Source organism: Palaemon carinicauda, chromosome 4, assembly GCF_036898095.1.
Source record: "Palaemon carinicauda isolate YSFRI2023 chromosome 4, ASM3689809v2, whole genome shotgun sequence".
Taxonomy (NCBI): Eukaryota; Metazoa; Arthropoda; class Malacostraca; order Decapoda; family Palaemonidae; genus Palaemon; species Palaemon carinicauda.
This window is the reverse complement of record NC_090728.1, coordinates 85,050,193-85,071,802: the sequence shown is the minus strand read 5'-3', so window position 1 is coordinate 85,071,802 and position 21,610 is coordinate 85,050,193. Positions and strand designations below refer to the sequence as shown.

The window sequence follows — 21,610 nt, the reverse complement described above, 5'->3', positions numbered from 1 at the left end:
CAGGACGATCAGGAACTGGAATGTGCCCTTTAAAAAAGGGTGAGCATCCACCGATGGGGACCGTAAGCAAGTCTGCGTTAAAAGTCCAGGACCCGTTGCAGCGCAAGGTTGCGCTGGTAGATCGGTAGGTCAGCTGGCAGGACGATCAGGAACTGGGATGTGCCCTTTGGAAGGGCGAGCATCCACCGATGGGGACCGTAAAAAGGGTCCGTGTTAGAGTCCAGGACCGAAGTCCAAAGGACTACGTTACAGCACAAGGTTGCGCTGGTAGATAGATCGGTAGGTCAGCTGTCAGGACGATCAGGAACTGAGATGTGCCCTTTGCAAGAGCAAGCATCCACTGATGAGGTGCTGGTGGTCTGCTGCGCTGGTCGGTCTGCTTGATCCTCTGAAGAGGTGTGCCTATGAGTGGCCTCTCCCGCGAACGAGAGACGTGAATACTTCGTAGAAGAGACTTGAAGACACCCGTGAGGGCCGATGGATCAGCAAGTTGACCTAACAGTAGCGATCATCCGAAGAGAAGTTTCTATGAGTGGCCTCTCTCGCGAACGAGAGAGGTGAACACTTCGTAGAGGAGACTAGAAGACGCCCATGATGATGCCCCTTGAGGGCAAATGGCAGTCCAGAATAGGCGAGGAGAGAGAGAGGAAACAACTGCTCTCGATCCGACCCAAAAGTAAAGTGACTAAATCACAGGTGTGTGAACGGGAGTGGTAGAAAGCTACCCCCCCCCCCTACCCCCACTAACTAGCAGTGTGGGTAGTTAACCCTTGCTAAAATTTTAATGGGTCGTCATTTCAGCTCCGCCGAAAGTATAACCCCTAATAAATAGCGTGGTTTGTATTCCAGTTACGGAACAATTATGAAATAAGAATGGAGTAGTAAAGATTACAGAGATGATGCTAATGTCACGACTAAGATAGTGTAGGCATGTGTTGAGGATGGATGGTGGGGAGGGAGTGAGAAGGGGGGGGGGGGGAGAAGATCAAGAAGGAGTCAGAGAATTGGATGGCGAGGTATGGTGTAGCATGCTATGGCAAGAAGAGGTTTGGTGGAAGAGGATGCCTTTGATAGAAGGCATTTGAGAAGGTGGATCAGGCAACCGACCCCGTAATGTAGGGATAACGGTGGGGAAGGAAAGGAAGAGTAAACTCGCAAATTTCTAATCACCTTGTATCCTCAAAGCCTCAAAGGGTTGGGGATCCATCATTGATCTCACAGCTACAAACTCTACCATTTTACCTCCTTTTAGATGGAAATGTAGCTTTGGTCCACTGCTCCAAATGGAAGAGCGACTTCTTGATATTAATCAATAGATCTCAAAGATGCCTACACTCAGGTACTGTAACAATTCAGATATCTGTGCTTTAGCCTAGCAACAGCTCAAGAGGTTTTAACGAGTACTAGCCATATGGTAGCTGTGCTCTTAGCATAAAAAAGTTATTGAGACAGTAATACCCTGCTTTACATTGGAAAGGTTCACGGAGACGAGAAGGCAGTCTATTTTCAACGTAGGTCAGAAAGGTCCCTGTAGAGAGACTTATATGTTCTCTATAACACCAAAGATGATAAAATATGGACAACCTGCTATCATTTTCTAAAAACCAAATAGAAGGTTAAAATAGGTACAATACCATAAAACATTAACAATGGTCCCTTAACCTTAAACTAAGCACCTTTTCTACTTTTTGGTTTTTACAGCCACTTTTCATTGTTACTATGCAACAGAGATATATTCAAGGTTGCATAAAACAATGTAATGAGGACTTTTTGTATTCAATATTTGAGGATGAGCAACACAAAGTTTAAACCAGAGAAAGTTAAACAGACGTAAAGAGAGTTACTACTGTACTTTTGGATAAGTTATTATTAAAAGGGAAGAGGTTAACCAGCCCAATGTGTCAAGCTCGACTCTTACAGATCCGGTCCAATTAAATTCTTGTTGTAAAAATACATTTATTTAAGCTAATAATAAAATATAAAGTAAATATATAGAAAATAAAGGATAAACATGAATTTTTATATCATATTAAAGCTAGAATGGTAACTGCTACTTCATAGGCTCTTAAGCTGGGTATAGAACAAATTTTCACAATGTGTAATGTAATGTGACCTCTCTCCATGCAATTTTTTTTTCGTCACTAGTATTTTTGTTCAATACTTTTAAATTTGTATATTGTATAGGCTTCATCACTTTAATTTTAATGAATAATTTTAAAGCATGAAATGGGTTTCAGAAAAAAAACAAAAAATTTTTGTTTGTGAATTGTTCTGTTAATATGGAACTTCCATAGATTTTGGAACTTGGTTGCAGCTATTCTGTATCTCTTTTCTTAACTACTGTATGCTTTCATCAAAGAGGTAGCAATTCTATCATTTCATTCTATGCTGGTTATTTTTTTTTTTATTATTCCTTACCCCTTTTTTCCCATTTAGACATAAATTAAATTAAATTTACTGTACTGTACTATCTTTAGAGATCGAGACTAAATATTACTTTATATATTTTTCTACATGATAGCAAACTTCCATCAAAGTAAATTATTTTGCTTTCACTGTCAAGGAGAAAATAATATTCTCAAGTATTAAAATCCCATTCTTTTTTCAGGTGGTTTTTCTACTGCACTGACTAATGACGTGATCCTCTGGTTCTCTGGGACCAGATACCAGGTGAGTGTCCAAGATTTAACTTTATCAAAATAGCTATTTCTTTTACATTTATAAAGTTGACTAAATAATTGGCAAGTCTATTACGCAACAAAAAATAATTGTCAATGCATAGAGAATACTAGAATTAGTTTCATTTTCTGATAATCAACAAAATAAACTTAGGTTAAATTTAAATGTCTAAAAAAAAATTTAAAGCCTCTTGAAATACTGTACTCAAAGGAAATCTAATTTGTCCCTTTTTAAAAACTACCTCAAAACTTTTCAGATCATGTAACCATGCATGGAGTATCAGGTTCTTAAATACCCTTCCCAAGGTTCCATTCAGCATTCCGGGCGACACAAGTGGAGTTTCACCTTTATGTCCTTGGTTACCCCTATGTGGCTATCCTATAGTAATCTACAGTACTTTTAAACATTTTCTTTTCACCTCAATAGAGAACATATATTAAGCCACAGGTAATTAGTGATATGACCTAGTTTTACACAATTTTATTAAGTTCATAAAACTGAGACTTTGTCAAGGAAATAATAATATATCATGAGTTTAACCAGATTAACAATCATATAAAAACTTTAAAATTCAATGACAGGATATTACATTAAACACAAAAGTTATTCAACATAGTTTTATTAATTCAATCAGCAACATTAGTAGGAAGCTTGTGTTCAAGGGCCATAAACATTAGTTGAAATATTTGACCCATTGAGATGTATAGACCCTACATTGACCACAAGTATGGGGATTGCTACTGATCCCATTAGAAACCAATGAGATAGAATTTTGACAATAACCTTAGCAACCTGATAGCGTAAAATGATGTTAAAAATAATAAAACAAACTCATAAATCATATACAGCCTTATCAAACACAAATAGCCTTCCAGCTCCACTATTTTGTCTTGACAGACAAAATTGCTCATTGGGCATACCCAAACCAGCTACAGACTCCCATTAAGTGCTAGCCTCATTCTTGTGCCAACCTTGATAATAAAAAGAATGTGGGGAATGAGGAAATTAAAAGTTAATACATACATATACCAAGGCACTTCCCCAATTTTGGGCGGTGGCCGACATCAAACAAATGTAGAAAAGGGGACCTTTCTCTACATTCCTCCCAGCCTGACAAGGGACTCAACCGAGTTTGGCTGGTACTGCTAAGGTGCCACAGCCCACCCTCCCCCATTATCCACCACAGATCTTCATGACGCTGAATTCCCTACTGCTGCTACCTCCGCGGTCATCCAAGGCGACCGGAGGAAGCAGCAGGGACTACCGGAACTGTCACAATCGCTCGCCATTCATTCCTATTTCTAGAACGCTCTCTTGCCTCTCTCACATCTATCCTCCTATCACCCAGAGCTTTCTTCACTTGGCCTTCCTCTTGTACTTCTCCCATCAACTCTTGCATTTATCACCTTCTTTAGCAGACAGCCTTTTTCCATTCTCTCAGCATGGCCGAACCACCTCAACACATTCTATCCACTCTAGCTGCTAACTCATTTCTTACACCCGTTCTTACCCTCACTACTTCGTTCCTAACCCTATCTACTCGAGATACACCAGCCATACTCCTCAGACACTTCATCTCAAACACATTCAATTTCTCTCTCCGCCACTTTCATTCCCACAACTCTGATCCATACATCACAGTTGGTACAATCTCTTTCTCATACAAAATTCTCTTTACATTCATGCCCAACCCTCTATTCTTTACCACTACCTTCACTGCCCCCAACACTTTGCATTCTTCATTCACTCTATGATGTACATCTGCTTCCACTCCACCATTTGCTGCAGCAACAGACTCCAAGTACTTAAACTGATCCACCTCCTCAAGTAACTCTCCATTCAACCTCACACCATCTTCCCTTCTCGCACATATCATAACCTTACTCTGACTTAAAAGTTGATGATTTAATGATTTATGTATTTCAAAAAACGTTCTTACGCGAAATAAAAGTCTGTCGTTTAAGATGGACATACTCTGGCATGCAAGCTGGTACAGTATGGTTGATGAAGACTCATCGAGGATTTGGCAACCAATGTGGCACGCCCTACTCGCCAATGTGTCGGGTTGAAAGGCTTTGGCTTGAAGCAGGTAACCCACTATCTCCAGGCGTACTAATGTTCAGACGTCCATTGTTGGCGCTCGTTGCTTTTGTGTCGTTTTCTTTCCGTCTTTCAGAATGAATACGAAGCAAGAGTGTGTGATGCACTTGTCCTGGTGTGAAAGGACGTCAGTGAGGGACTTTTATGAGTCGCGTGGAAGTGAATCTTCATCCTTTGTGTCCAACACGTAGGGGACATCGATGCTCCTCAGTCCCTCTTGCGTTGTTTGTAGGGAGTAGTCATACTCCTAATGGGCAAAATTTCACATTAGGATGAAGAAATCTAAACGGGATAATTGTCCTTCGACTGCTTCGGTGTCGACGGAGAAGTCTAGATCTCCTACTTTGACTACATAATTTCCCCGACTGAGCATTCATTGTTGGGTTTGCCACCAGGCTAACCGATAAAGAATTGCAGCCATGTATTTCTCTAGGTTTATCCCAAAGACATAGATTCTTCTGCCCTCAATAGTGAGGTAGTTCCTCTTAGTTTGCAGTTATTGAGCATGTTCTGACTGACACTCGCCGCACAACGGCCGATTTTGTCACCTTTCAGCGATCTGGACTCTTACGACCAGCTCTTTATTTCTGCCCTGGGTCTCAAAGCGAGCTCTCAAGTTATACGCCTCCGAGGTATTTGGAGCATTCTCCAGAACCATCTTCTGAGCGTTCACTTGAACGCATGCCTGAGCAGACACATCAGGGCTCTCACCATCGCCCGAAACTCCATCGTTAACCTCGCCAACTCCATACCATCGCCTTTCATGACATCCTACTCTTCTCCGGATCGTGCAGTGAAGTCTGCTCTTACGCTTACACCTTGAGGGCCATGACTTCGTGATAACCAAGATATGTCCACTAAATCTTTTCTGACAGGTGAGGGATACTTGGTGATTTTATCCCCACACAAGAGCACCAGCATGGTAACAACAACATAAGAGTGCAAGTTAGTAAGGTGCTTCTGCCTTCATACAATTCAGGGAAGCACGAGACACTTCCATCAAACCGAAAGTTTGTGGAGTGCCCACCAAACCTCAATCTAGTGGCACGGGTGCCATGCTGCAGATCAGAGGTGCGTCCGTCAATCCGTAATTCCGGGGAGGGCCACCCAGTCAATCACGGTGCGCGCCCTCAATCCCACACCCTTGTCCTGCAGGGCTGGATTTTATACAGTACCTCCGAAGGTATCTTGTTCTCCTCCACTTGTTTTATTGGAGGATGACGAGATGTTGCATGTTACGCTCAGACCTCCACATCCAAGATTTACTTTTAAGAGAAGCGGTAATGTCCCAGTTCATACGAAGGCGAACGGTTCTGCCTCAACAGCATTTTGAAAGAAAGTGACGTCTTGAATCTTAACTGTATCATAGGGCGATTCCCAGGGACTAAGCACAGTAGACCTCTTACTTTTCAGATTCTGTTTGTTTCTGTGACAAGTCTTTTAGATCCTCGTGTTACAATTGCTTCTAAAAATGAGCGTTTTAAAGGCCAGTACCATTTGGTCCCTATTGATCTTGGCCCTACCTCGGAAGAGGAGGATGTTAAACCTTCGCTTCCTCCTGTTATACAATACCCTTACCCTTCCTCACCAGTGAAGTTATCCTTGCATGATCAGGTCTTATCACCACCCCTTTCCCCTGTTCCTGTACCTGACTTGGGAAGACAACGGTAAGACATTCCTGCAAGGTGCAAGACTTGTCATCCTTAATTGAGCAGAAAGATGCTGCTGCTGCTCCTTTGCCAAATTAAAGGGTTTGGGTTGACCTCACTGATTCTCCCTTTTCAATTATGATTGATAATCAATCTGCTGTCACTGTAGAGGTGGATTCCTCAGATCCTAGAGGTAAATCCTTTAGAAGTTCTGACAGCAGAGCTGGGTGAGGAATCATCCTTTCTGAAGCTTCTTGGGGTGATTCAAAGGTTAAATAATTTAAGCTTGGTGAGGTCCTTCCAGCACCATACATAAGGACGAAGATGTTCATTAATGGGTTCTTCCCTGAACCTCAAAAGTCTAGACATAGGTTAGAACTACCTTGGTCCAGACTGACGGAGGACATCACCTGTAAGATTATGCAACAGGTCTCTGCTCTGAAAAACTCTATAGATGGAGAAGTTGTCGAATTTAATTCTGCCAGTGACCTCTAATGCGAGAGTTTTATGTAATAGATTGGTCACATCCTAATCAGTTGCCTCTGGATCCCAATGTAGCATCCTTGGGGTCTTGAGTGAAAAACTCAGCAGATGGTGGTTTTGACAGCAGCTGCGATCCTAAACTTTGAAATTGCCTCCATGTCAGCTTTGCAGGTGTGCTCATGATTAGATCACTGGTTGGGGACAGTTTCATACCTTTCAGACCAGAAAGTCCGAAAACAGTATGAAGAACTTGTTTGGTTAAGGGCTAAGGCACTAAAATTTTTGGTTCATCAATGTGCTTTCCTCTAGGACCCCTGCATCTTCAAAAGGGAAGGGATGCAGTTATCAGTATGTTTGTGCATCAGATGGCTCTGAGGGATTCACTGGCACTTTGGAACATCCCAACAAGGCAGTGTCCAACTTTGTTCCCACATTGTGGAGATGCGGAGTTTGTTGTTAAATGGGAGAAGGCAAGCTGAGCTACCTTCTTTAGGAGGGCAGCCTCTTCTAAGCAGTCTCAACCATCAATATTAAAATAATAACTGAAAAATACCCCCAAAATCACAGGACTTTGTCAAACTCAATGAAGTCTAGTAACATATTGATGCTACCAGTATGTAAGGCAAAAAAAAAAAAAAAAAACTAAGAATAAGGATCAATTTAAATTAATTGCACATCACAAAATACAATAAAGTTTCTAGCATGGGAGAACTAACTATATGCCTGGATACAAGTAAACCATATGAAAGGCTCAAACTAACACCTTATGGGTTATCTGGTAAGTGGTCTAGGCACGGCTAAGATGGATTTTTCTTCCAAAATCTGTTCAAGTTGGTGCAGCAGGTGTATTTGCACAAAATAAGACTAATTAATGGGTTTGTAAAAGAAAATTATGTAATACAACAATTTTCCCAGTTGTGACTTGTGGCCTAATGTGAAAGCCTCCCAAATATTCATGCTAACATATGAACTAAACTGAGTAAACCAAGCCAAAGCAAATGGTACTTAAATATTTACGTAAGACACTTATTTCATCTACAAAAACAGTAAAGCATTTATTCCCAAACCTTGCCCTTACATGCATACTACTATAATATAATGAGGAACAGGACCAATTTATAAGAGGTCAATGGTGAACAATAGTTATATGAGGTCAATGGTATACAGTAGTATCTATAAGATCTTTTCTTTGTTTATTATAGAATGAGAATCAATATGTTTATAAACGGCAGTAAATAAATTTGTCAACACATTCTAGGTACACATACTGTACTATATGAGATATCCACCGGTGCAAAACCTCCCATATTAAAGGCATTGTTGCATATAAAATTTCTTACTTTTATTGAAAGTGGTCCCCTCCCAAAAAAGCAAGACAAAACTATCTCTTAATAATGAAGAACTAAAAGGGTAATACATATACACTAAGCACAGAAATCTGTAAAAATATAAAAAAAAAAAAAATATGTCTGGGAAAATCTCCTGAATTTGTTAAAATTATGTAAATATAGAGTTCTATAGTGTACTAAAAAAAACTTTCAAATCTCATTGGTGGGCTTAATTACTGTAAATAATAAAATGAAAGTCCTATCAATCATAAGTTATTTGAATGAGGGTTTGGGGGGGGGAAGGAAGTTGACCCTAGGGATTTAACGGACTAGTCAGACATTTGCATACTTGTGTGTCAGGAGTTAAGAGAGGCTGGTCTCAGGATGGGCATAAGTAATTATTACCCGTAGACTATTGTTGCATGTAAAAAATATAGGACTCCCATCGCATTCCATTACAAACTGCCTGGGCCCAATTTAATGCCAAGAACCTTTAAAGGAGCTCTAGCAATCTTACACAAGAGGGAATATTAGACAAAAATTAATTTTTAAACCCCTTTTTACATGTACTGTACACAAAAACCCTTTATGTATGAGTCCAGTTAAGTGAACCGATTTCAAAACAGTTAAATGCCACCACTACATGAGTTGAAATAAATTTCAGTCATAAGTGAGAATTTTGCATTTGCTTTGCTCAATAAATACTTGGAAATCTTAATGAAAAATAAAAATATCATAAATATCAGTTAAATGAGATCTGCAATCTTTCTAGACCAAATTGGATTTATTTTGAGTGAAAGTTCAAGCAGGAAGCAACCTAAGGGAACAGACACGCGTATCAGGGCTTTATAACTAAAATTAAATAAATCTCTGTGTGAGATAACACTTCTCAGATCTATAAAGTGGATCGATTTGAGGTCATGATAAGTTATCTTGGATATTTATGGACTGACAAGAATGATTCAAAAGTTGTACTTGAAGAACCTTTCTATAAACATTATGACTTGATGGTCTGGTTGAAATATCTTTTAAGGGTACCCGATTATCATAAAAATCATAACTTTGTAGTCTGGTTAAATACTTTCATAACTAATAACTAGCCTATACTGGAAGCCCAAATAACTAACGACAAAGAAACAGGGCCATTACGAAAATATATATTTTTAGCAATAACGGCTACAATTTACTTTTTCTTGTATGTCTGTTTAAAAGATATAAACTTTTGTGTAAGTGACTAATCTTTTGTGTAGTTAATAAAAACTTGTAAGCAGAGACAAGAAAAGCATTCTATGCTTATGATCTATTATCATTTAATAAACTATCATGCAGTTGAAAAATATACTAAAAGCTAATTTTTGATAAGAAAAACATGTATGGTGTCTTTCACTAACCTCTAGAAAATTTTCCAGTCAAAAATATTACAAAAGCTTTATACTATGTTAATTTCAGCCTAAACAATCACAGCACTACTTAGGAGCTAAATTTAATCACATTTTGATATTCATAAGCAATCTTTAAACCTAATATTGTTAAAATTATTTTACCCCAGAACTTGCAAAATATGTGCATATACTTCAAACCCTTTTATAATTAGCTTAAACTGAGTGTACTTAAAAAAAAAATAATAGTTCATTAATTTTTTGTGTGAAGTACAATTGTAGTGCAAGACAAATTCATTAGAAATACTATTCTAAACAATTATTTTTGACAATAGAAAAATATAAATTATCCTATGCCTAAGCAAGTGTGGTGTGCAAAGAATTTCAGAATATCTCCATGTTACTTATTACAATAAAATCATTTAACGAGATCACTAAGTCACACTTCTACTGTAGAATATCATAAGCTTGCGGTTGAGACTTCTTCTTTCAAGAGATATGAAAAATGGAGCAAAGTAATATTACAGTAAGTTTAACAGTCAAGGCATATGGGATACATGACAGCAAATGAAAAATTGAAAGCAATAAAGCTAGAGTTAAACGGATGATACAAAGAACCTTTAATTTTGTCTATATTTAAAGTGAGCCGAGTATTCCATTAGTATGTGGTATCTACATACAGTATTTAAGGAACTCCTGTACTGTAGATGCTCCGATATTACAAAAAAAACTTAAATTCTTCGATCAAGGAATGAATGTTTTTAAAAGTCTTAATTCAAAAAACATGAATGAAAAATATCCATGGCCTCTTAAAACATATTATGCATGCAAATTTTGGTGCTGAACATTCTTAATACAGTATTGATGGTGCTGACTTTTTAAAAATCTAAACATACCTTCTATTTCTAGTTGGTTAATACTCCAATTTCTTTCTCAAATAACACCAGTAGCTGCAGACCTCTTGAACTTAATTACATTATTTCCTAAAACCTAACTTGAATCCAGTCTAACAAGCACCCATCACCTAGCTGTTAAACTTCACCAATATTCTACAGTGCTCTTAATAGATATATTACCGACCTCAGAACTCGACTTTACAATATTTTCGCTACAGCAAGTAAAAATTGTTCAAACGAAAAAGTGCCAGTTCCATTTTGCTCCTGATCATGTTGACGGAATTCTGAAGTCAATGTCTGGAAGGATGGAAGTAAAGCAAGGTTACAAATTGTAAGACTTCCAATTACTCACTAATTTTTATATCATCCTTGCTAATTCCAGTGCTACGTAAGACATGGCCCTTTATTATTCAAATTTTGATATCCATTATATTCAAACACACACATTACATGTACCATAATCTTCTTATAGGTTATGCACAAAAAAAAAAACTTCTTCAAACTTCATATAACATTAACAGTTATAATATATTGGTTATTGATGACTTAGAGACGTTCACAGCATGTGGAAATCTCAGATAGAACAATTCAGACAAAAGACCCCTCATTCAAATGTACCTGATTTGAGGTAGTGAAAGGTGTGGAGCTGTCCATCACATAATTAAGACAGCAAATGATGGCACCATTAAGAGATTAGTAGGTAAACTCTAATTACGTGAAAGGATAATGATCCTTGTGTGCCCGAGTAATAATAAAAAAGTTGGACAAATGCAAAAATATTCCTAATACTTAGTGTAGCCTGTGTAAGTATATGACACTATATATAAAAAAGTATGGACTCTTAATACTAAATGCCTAATAGAGATTCTGATGTCTAGCAATGAGCTCTCCATTATTAAGAAGTTAACTTTGAAAATTACAAAGGCATCTTGTTTTTAACAAATAGTTACCCATTAAGTTGGCAAAGCAACATAGAGTGATACCTTGGGATACAAAGGTTTCTGCATACGAAAAATTCATAATACAAAGCGAGATACGAAGAATTTTTCGCATCATATTACGAAAAAAATTTGTGATACGAAACAAAGTACAATATGAGATTCGCCCGGCCACCGAGACTAATTTTAAAATTCGCGCGCTGCCCGCTGGTAAGCTCCCCACTATCCTCCCATTGGTTATCTCCCTACTCTGCTGCTGGTTGCCATCACAAGGTCCCGGTCTCTTATTGGTCAACATCTAACCCAACATGCATCTACATACATCTAGGCGTTCCTCGACAATTTCGTTTCGGCACCGTTATCGTTCATATTGAATTCGTGTTTGTGATTTCACTTTCCTGCCTTTTGTTACTGTACTGTATCGTATTGTGATGGTCAATTTGTGAAACAAGATGATGATGCTTTCTATGGAGACGAAACTTGAGATAATCAAGAAGTATGAGGCTGGCATGCGGTTAAGAGTGATGGCTAAGAAATATGGCCAAAATCTGTCGATATTAGGTACCATCCTTACACAGAAGGAAGCCATCAAAGCAGCAACACCTTCTAAGAGCATGACTGTTTTCTCCAACAATAGGAGCCACGTCCATGATGAGATGGAGAGACTGCTTCTCCTTTGGATTACGGACAAGCTGTGGCTTTCACATAGGCCTAGCTGAAGCCGAAAAAGTTGATGAACCTGAACCTGTTGCGCAACCTGAGGTTGCTGAGATCATTGCACTTGGGAGGTACATGGATATGGCAGTCAATGAGAATGACATTATTGAGCTTATCAAGGAGCACCAGAGGAGCTTACAACGGATGACCTGAAAAAGTTGGAGGCCATGCAACTGAAGGTCATTCAAGAACAATTCTCTAGCGGCGAGGAAGAGGACCCTATGACAGCGGGAGAAATTAAGGAGGCTCTAGCTGCTCTTAATATGTTGCAAACTTCTGTAGAAAAGAGATAGCCCGAAAAGGCATACACAGGTTATCTGGTTGCTCAGTTTAATGAAATTTGCCTGGGTCGTTTCAGGAACATTTTAAGGAGGCAGAAAAAAGCTTCCTTGGATAGTAGTTTTTTTTAAAGAGGCAAGGAAGCTGAAAGTGATCCGGAAAAACAGAAAAGAGAAAGTGATGAAGAAATTGAGGAAATTTAGAAAGTAAAAAACATAAATAAAAAAAAAAAAAGGAGGCGGAGCTGGGGGGGAGAGTGACTGCTCCCTGCACTCTAGTTTTGGGGTGCTTGAATGTGCGTGGAAGTAGTACGATAGAGAGTAAAATAAGTGAGATTGGAAGTATGTTTAGGAATAGAAGGATGGATATATTGGCTTTGCGTGAGACAAAGATAAAAGGGAAAGGTGAAGTGATGTTTGGTGAAATGTCTGGTAGGGTGTCTGGGATTGAAAGGGGAAGAGCAAGAGAAGATGTGGTTTTAATGCTGAGTGAATGGATGACAGGTAAAGTAGTGGAATGGAGGGAGATATCATCTAGGTTAATGTGATTAAGGGTTAGGTTGGGTAGGGAATGTTGGGCTTTTGTCAGTGCGTATGGGCCAGGTTATGAGAATAGTGAAGAAGAGCTGAATGAGTTCTGGAATAAATTAACTAGGTGTGTAGAAGGACTGGGTAGAAGGAATTATGTAGTTGTCATGGGTGACTTAAATGCTTGAGTAAGCGCTGGAGAGGTAGAAGGTGTCATTGGGAAGTATGGCGTACCAGGTGAAAATGAATGGTGAGAGACTGGTAGATATGTGTGTTGAGCAAGAGATGGTGATAAGTTCTAGCTTTTTCAAAAAGAAAGATAAAAACAAGTATACATGGGTAAGAGTGGCAAATGGAAGAGTGGTAGAAAGGACATTAATGGATTGTGTGTTGATAACTAAAAGAATGTTTGGAAGATTGAAAGACGTGCACGTGTTTAGGGGTATGGCTAACGGTATATCTGATCATTTTTTGGTGGAAGGGAAGTTAGTTGTAGCAAAAGAGTGGGGGAATAGAGAGGGTGGATGTAAAAGGGAGCTAGTGAGGGTTGAAGAGGTAATAAAACCGGGGGTAAAAAGTAAATATCAAGAAAGGTTGAAAATGGCATATGAAGTGAAAGTAAGAGAAACTGGTAATTTAGAAAAGGAGTGGAAGTTAGTAAAAGATATGAATGTGTTGAGGTGGTTTGGCCATGTTGAGAGAATGGAAAATGGCTGTCTGCTAAAGAAGGTGATGAATGCAAGAGTTGATGGGAGAAGTACAAGAGGAAGGCCAACGCTTGGGTGGATGGATGGAGTGAAGGAAGCTCTGGGTGATAGGAGGATAGATGTGAGAGGCAAGAGAGCGTGCTAAAAATAGGAATGAATGGCAAGCCATTGTGACACAGTTCCGGTAAGCCCTGGTGCTTCCTCCGGTCGCCTTCGATGACCGCGGAGGTAGCAGCAGTAGGGGAGTCAGCGTTATGAAGCTTCATCTGTGGTGGATAACGGGGGAGGGTGGGCTGTGGCACCCTAGCAGTACCAGTCAAACTCGGTTGAGTCCCTTGTCAGACTGGGAGGAACGTAGAGAGGAGAGGTCCCCTTTTTTGTTTCATTTGTTTGATGTCGGCTACCCCCCAAAATTGAGGGAAGTGCCTTGGTATGTGTATGTATCTAAAATTAAAAAGAAATTTAATTTTAACTTTTCCGTAAAGTTAAGAGTTAATGATTTCTGCCATTTTGTTAATGTGTTTTGTAAAATTAAGTGTTAATATTTTATGCCGTTTGTCCTCCTCTGCCACCACTTTCGCTTTTAGACATCACCTCAATACAAACGTAAGGTTCCACATTTTTGTTACTATTTTTTCCATCTATTATTGCATTACTGTACTGTATGTTTAATACTGTAATACACTTCATTTACTGGTATTAACAGTTAGGTTTGGTATTGAATGGCCCAAATTGTTGTATTTCAATGTGTTTAGTACAGTTTAGCCTTATTATAAAATTTTATGTGGTATTTTTCTAGAGCTTGGAACGAATTAGGCAATTTACATGCAAAACGCGACTCATCATACAAAAAATTCCCGATACGAAAGTCATTCCGGGACCAATTAATTTCGTATCTTGAGGCATTACTGTACTGAATACAGGTTAGTGGACACCCAGAAATAACAAAGTCTGGGATATTTTGACTAAAGAGAACCTGTGATACAAAGGAGATAACCTGAAAATGCACTTTTTTTTTATTTTTTATGAAATCATGTACTGAAGAGAAATTTTGTTAAGCCATGGTGACATCATAGGGTGGCAAGTGTCTTTCCTTGTTTTACAACGATGTTGTGGCCTTATTAGTAACGTCTTTATCTGGTGATTGCCAGACGGGGGTTCGAGTCCCCCTCAAATTCGCTAGTCCTTTGGTGTCTGTAACCTTACCATCCTTGTGAGCTAAGGATGGGCGATTTTGGGGAGCCGATAGGTCTACCTGCTGAATCATCAGCAGTCATTACCTGGCCCTCCCTGGTCGTAGCTTGGGTGGGGAGGGGGCTTGGATGCTGATCATATGATACATGGTCAGTCTCTAGGGCACTGTCCCTTGCCTCTGCCATTCATGAGTGGCCTTTAAATCTTTAAACAGCAGAAAAAAGTCTGTTAGCTTTCACATCCATCAGAGATATTTAAATCAGTCATATAAGTAGAGACTGTGGAACCAAATTTATTGCATGCACATTATTTCGATTGTCAGAAAATCCTATTTAATTTAATTTCATTTCACCACAGAGCCTTGTGATATCCAAGGAATAAAAGTTGAATATTAAACCCAAATACCAAAGAATATATCAAAACAAAATCAAGCTGGATTTCTATTAAAGCTTTTAATACATAAGACCCTTACAGCGATATCAATTATAACTAGTCTATATCTTGAAGTCATTTGTAGTCAAGAACTGTACCAGGAGCATGATAACACCACCCTATGATAAGGGTATAAGAATAATGCACTGTTTATCCTGCGTGTCGCAGAAAGCCCCTAAACGGACAAGTGCTGCCTTAGTGTTGCTGTTTAGCAAAACACTAAGCCCACTGCCAATAACTGTGGATACTGCTGCCTTGCAGTTGGACTGTTTAGTTAAAGGTTATGCCCACTGCCAATAACTGTGGAAACTGCTGCCTTGCAGTTGGACTGTTTCGTCAAAGGTTATGCCCACTGCCAATAACTGTGGAAAAAAAAAACTGCTGCATTGCAGTTGGACGGTTTAGTCAAAGGTTATGCCCACTGCCAATAACTGTGGAAACTGCTGCCTTGCAGTTGGACTGTTTAGTCAAAGGTTATGCCCACTGCCAATAACTGTGGAAACTGCTGCCTTGCAGTTGGACTGTTTGGTCAATGGTTATGCCCACTGCCAATAACTGTGGTTGATGACTGGAAGTGCACGTAATTGTAAAAACCCTGTGCCAAATTATTGACTAAACATGATGCTATTATGGTGCATCAAACAACCGAGGACCCCTTAATGTAGTGAAAATGGTGGGAAAAGAAGACCCTGAGCATGGCAACATAACAAATGATGAAATGGATTAAACAACCCCAAATACTTGGTTAAAGGCATATTTTAACCCAACAATGACTGCATACAACCACTAACATTAATGATCAATGGCAAAGCAGAAAAATAGAGATGAATATGTATTTTAGTGTTTGTACTGTAGATTCTTATTCAAAGCATACTAAAAAAGGTTTAGAATACTAATAAAAATGTGTGAGAGCATTATTTATGTGTTGATTATGTTTTTCATGATGTTCTTGTTATTTGCAGGAATGAGATAGTAGCTGGACTGCTGAAGTTACAATTCAACATATTTCACAAGATCTATCAAAACTAAACCACATGGACTTGGATCCCTAATCACCTAATTTCAAGATGGAGAGAATGTTATGCACAGGTCCAATTAGAGCATTACATGCATATTTGTCAAATAATTTCAAATATACATTTAAAATACTCTAATTATTATAATATACCATGGCTTCATGTTTTATTATAAATATATCTAAGTGAAGATATACTTAGAAAGTCTATAATTTATTGCTGAATGGTACTTTATTCGTAAGCATGTTGTAATTGTATCATATCACACTACTTTGAATTGTCTAATGCAGTAAAACAAATTTACTTGCAGTAATTACATTCTGAGCAATATCCCACGTTGCAGAATTCCATGGACAATAAATAACTAAATTTTGTACTTGTAGTAATTATTCACTTAGAACTGCAAATGTACTTTAAATATTGTAATTATTAACTTTGAACTGAAAATGTACTTCAAGTAATTATTCACTTAGAACTGCAAATGAACTTTGAATATTGTAATTATTCACTTAGAACTGCAAATGAACTTTAAATATTGTAATTATTCACTTAGCACTGCAAATGTACTTCAAGTAATTATTCACTTAGAACTGCAAATGAACTTTAAATATTGTAATTATTAACTTCGAACTGCAAATGCACTTTAAATGTAAGGTACACTACAGAAGTGAATGTACAATGCTGTAATCATAAGTATAGTAAAGTATGTTAAAATCTTGTATGCTGGTAAATAAATATTCTACCTTTCACTCATATAAGTATATAGTATGCCTTTTACTGTACTGTACTAGGCTAAACTACTGAGCTTGACAACTGCAAATAATTTACACTTGTAGTAATAACATGATACTGCTTTGATCAGTATGACAAGAATATCAGTACTGCACTGTGATGGTAAACATACACATACTGTATAATGATATTTCCAATAAAAATTAATAAGAGACTGCATACATGTAATATAAAATGTTTTAAGTAATATGTGATGATATTGAATGAAAGATAAAAATATATTTTGGAATGTGATCTATGAAATAAAGGTCAAATTTGTGGGCATTAATTGTTCTTGTTACCATAAACCTTAATACTATTCTTTAAGATATTAGATTTTTATAAGATTTGAGAACAAAGGCCTCAGAAGGTGTTGGGAGTTGAATGGCAAGACAGGATTAGAAATGAAAATATAAGAGAGATTACTCGAGTGCCATATGGGGATGAGATCAAGGTGAGGGGTAGATGGAGATGGTTTGGGCTCCAAAAAGCACTAAAAAAGTTGGAAGACCCAGGCCTACATGGCTGAGGACTATGAAGCACGAAGTAGAAGATGATGAATGAAGAAGTATTGAATTAAAAGCTCAAGATAGATGACTGGCGAAATCTAACCGAGGCCCTTTGCGTCAAAAGGCATAGGGGGAGATGATGATGATGATATCAGATAAGAAAATAATCCGAGTTAGAATTTATGTGAAATTTCTGATGATCTGATATCTTTCTATTAACAAATTAATTTTTCATTTTATTTTAAAGAAAGCTTTTTATAGATATCTCTGAATTCTTTTTCCGTATTTAAAATAGATCTAAAACAAAATAATACCCATGTCTTCTAAGACCAAAGTTATTCCACTGGACCATAACCACAAATGGCCGGACAGCTTCCAATACCTGCGCACACACACACACTCTCTCTCTATCTCTCTCTCTCGACGAGTAAAGTAATTTTTCTTATTTCACATTAAGTTTGATTTTTTCCTTTATTAAATTAAAAAAAAAAATGATTCCAAATTAAAACATAAAATATGGAATTCATAAAAAAAAAATGAGTTATGATTTGGCAACACAACACTTATTTGCAAGGGTAGAATTGTGTACTTTTGTGCTCTTTAAATGTCATAAGTGGATGATATTGGATACATTCACCTCTACTCGCACATTTACTTTAATTTGAGTACGAAATCTAAAGGATAATCTTCTCAACTATGTCAGACATCTCACAGTGGAGAGATTACTTTCTTTCAAATGAGAGTAATGATACTTTTTGGAAATCTGTTTCTTAATTTTTTGCCTACCGCACTTCTTTTTCCTGCACATAAAAGTGAATTTCAGTGTATAATGTATTCTATGTCATTACCAGTTGCTCTTATTATTTACGTATTGAAAATTTTATAAAATGTGTAAAACTATATATCATTAGAGGAAATTAATTCACTTAATTGATAAATAATGTTGTACTGTAGTCCTATCTTTAATAGTTTTTGTGTTAACATGAATTAAACAAAAAAAAAAAAAAAGGCACTTGCCAAAATTTGATGTGAAATTCTAATTTTCTTCCTGAGAGTAGTTTAAAGCTTCCTACTTCTACAACGTCTCTTCCCATAAAGTAATCCCTTTGCTAAAACAAGTGTTCCATTGCAGGGGCCTCGTGAAAGTTGAAAAACCGGCTAGTAGATACAGAAATTCACGGTATATTTTTTCCTTATGTTTAAAATTTTTATTTTTTTTATAGATTTAAGTTTAACCTTCCTAACACTCTTATAAACCTGTTATACACTCTATAATAGACACATCCTTACATATACATAAATAAAAAAATTAAAATCTGAACACTGATTGATGCATGTACTGCTCGGCCAGAATACACAGTGGATCAAACTATATGTACATTTACTACGGTAAAAAAAGTACTGTTTTATTTCAAATAAATAGAATTTTGATAAAATAATGCATGTAATATTCATTAAGTACAGTGGTACCTCTACATACGAATTTAATCCGTTCCACAACCGACTTCGGATGTAGAAAATGTTCGGATGTAGAAACGAATTTTCCCATAAGAATACATTGAAATAGGATTAATCCATGGTTGAGCCCAAAAACCTATGATAACTCCTTAATAAATTACTACACATAATTACACATGACAATATGCACTCTAAATTAGATAATAGACATGTAAAAAAGAATAATTATCAAGAAATAATAAATAAGAAATGGGTTTTTAGCATCACTTTACCTTAGAAAGTCCAGCGCAGGTGTTGGTCTTGCTACGCAGAGAGGAGACGGACGGGCAGTGAGGAGGTAGAGAGGTTGACTAAGATGAACGTACACTACCGTAACTTATTCTAACTTACACTAAGTGAACTTTAACCTAACTTAGCTTATTTTTTTTTTTTTTTTATATTTTATATTTCTTTTTTACATTTTCTTTTTTTCTTTTTGATGATTAATTTTAATCACTTTAACTCTACACTTAAAATTGATTGAAATTTGTTCTCTTCAATCTCTGCCGTTTTCTTTGTTTCACTTTCTTTCGCTTCACTCTGCCGTTTTCTTTGAACCACTTCCTTCCTCTTCATCACGAGTTCGCTTCATAGTTTTTTTTAAAGAAGCTATCGATAGAAAGTTGCTTGGTACAGCTTTTCAGAATGTTTCGAAAATAAGTTAGGGAAACATCATCAAACTGCGCAACTACACGACAAACCTGCAATTTCTTTGGATGGTATTTGTCGATGAAGTCGACCACGTCTTGATATTTTCCTAACACCTCTTTTATTTGTGCCGAACCTAACACATGTTCTACCTCCTCGATCCCTTCCTTGTCATCACTCATGTGCTCAGACATAGCATGGAGTTCCTTGAGCTCCTCTGTAGTAAGTTCGTCGTGATGTTCTTTTGCAAGTTCACTCACACGGACGCCACGCTCATGCTTTTCAATAATTCCTTGCTTTACTTCTAAAGAAAGCATTTCCTTATTCCTTTTCTCACCACTACCACTACCACTTGCGAAACTAAGCCTTTTAGGACCCATGATTTACGTAAAATACCGTAAAAGGATGAACGTAAAAAATCACGATTAAAACACAGTTAATAGCAGAACGCACAGGGCACAACCACACGAAGGCGACGAGAACAGAGGAATGTCCCAAGCCACGCTAATTAAGGGTCCCTCCGAGGTAGAAATGCTGCTTTCTATCGGCAGAAATAAAAAATACATCCGGCGCTATGAGTACCATCTACGTGCACGGGTATTGTTTACTTCGGGTGTCGAAAAAAAATTCAGGTGTAGAGTAGGAACGTGTTCGAATTGTACTTCGTGTCGAAAAATTCAGATATAACCGGTACGTCGAAAATTGCTTACTTCGTGTGTCGAAATAAAATTCGGGTGTAGAGTCGAAAAATTGCTCGAATTTTACTTTGGATGTTGGAAAATTCGGATGTAGATACGTTCGTGTGTAGAGGTTCCACTGTATCATATTATGAAACAAAAACATATTGAACAAGAAGTTGGGATAGAGTTGGAGGAAAAGAGGTTATTCGGTCTCTAAAAAGGAACTCGCATAACGTGATGCATGATAAAATCACTTTTATATGGGTAAAAATTTGGGGGTCACCCAATATGTGAGATTGCAAATAAAGCAATTTTATATATGGTATGTATTGTAATTTAATTTTTAGGCCTAAAAATTAATTTCTAAATACGGTATGTACTTTAATAAATATTTAGGCCCAAAAATTACTATTCTTACTAAAATTTAAAAATTATGAAAAATATAGAACTTATCTGCCCTTAGAAACCCTCGATATAAAGAAGAATCCGCAATATAGAATGACACATAACATATTTTGTAAATTGTGGTTTTATAAATATACATACATACATATACCAAGGCACTTCCCCCAATTTTGGGGGGTAGCCGACATCAAACAAATGAAACAAAAAAGGGGACCTCTCCTCTGGGAGGAACGTAGAGAGAGGTCCTCTTTTTTGTTTCATTTGTTTGATGTCGGCTACCCCCCCCCCCAAAAAAAAAAATTGGGGGAAGTGCCTTGGTATATATATGTATGTATACTTATAAAACCACAATTTACTACAAATAGCAAAACACATGTCTCCACATATATGAACATATATATATGAACATTAGGCACGTATAACACATTTTAAAATCAAAATTCCTTTTATTTATATGAACCTCCTCTGATATTCATAGCTGACTCCCTTACTTTAGTGGTGGTGGGTAGCCAGTGACAGATAGAGGTAGGGCATTTAGTTTCCCATAATCAAATAACATCCTTTCTTCCAGAGAAAACATATTCACACCAATAAAATAAGAGCAAAACAAACAAAAAGCCCGACAGCTGGAAAACACATCTTGTTATTCTGAAATAGACTTTTGGACCGAAGAGTGATACAACATACACAGAATGTTATTGCTGTTAGACTTTGGAAAGTCTCATTACTTTACTGGAAGGCCTTAGTATATTGGGAGAAAAGGAAACAGAAAATTT

General features: G+C 37.4%; 1 protein-coding gene across 2 annotated transcripts in view; it reads right to left on the bottom strand.

The window, feature by feature from the left end:
- LOC137640039 (programmed cell death protein 6-like) overlaps positions 1-21,610 on the bottom strand; it is a 71,115-nt gene that overhangs the window by 9,405 nt on the left and 40,100 nt on the right. The window contains exon 6 of one of the 2 annotated variants that reach the window (XM_068372416.1): positions 9,866-10,811. The exons of the other annotated variant lie outside the window; for it this stretch is intronic. Within the exon in view, the coding sequence (XP_068228517.1) occupies positions 10,713-10,811 (99 nt within the window). The 3' untranslated portion in view covers positions 9,866-10,712. Of the gene's footprint in view, positions 1-9,865; positions 10,812-21,610 lie in introns of those variants that run through there. 2 annotated transcript variants of the gene reach the window in all.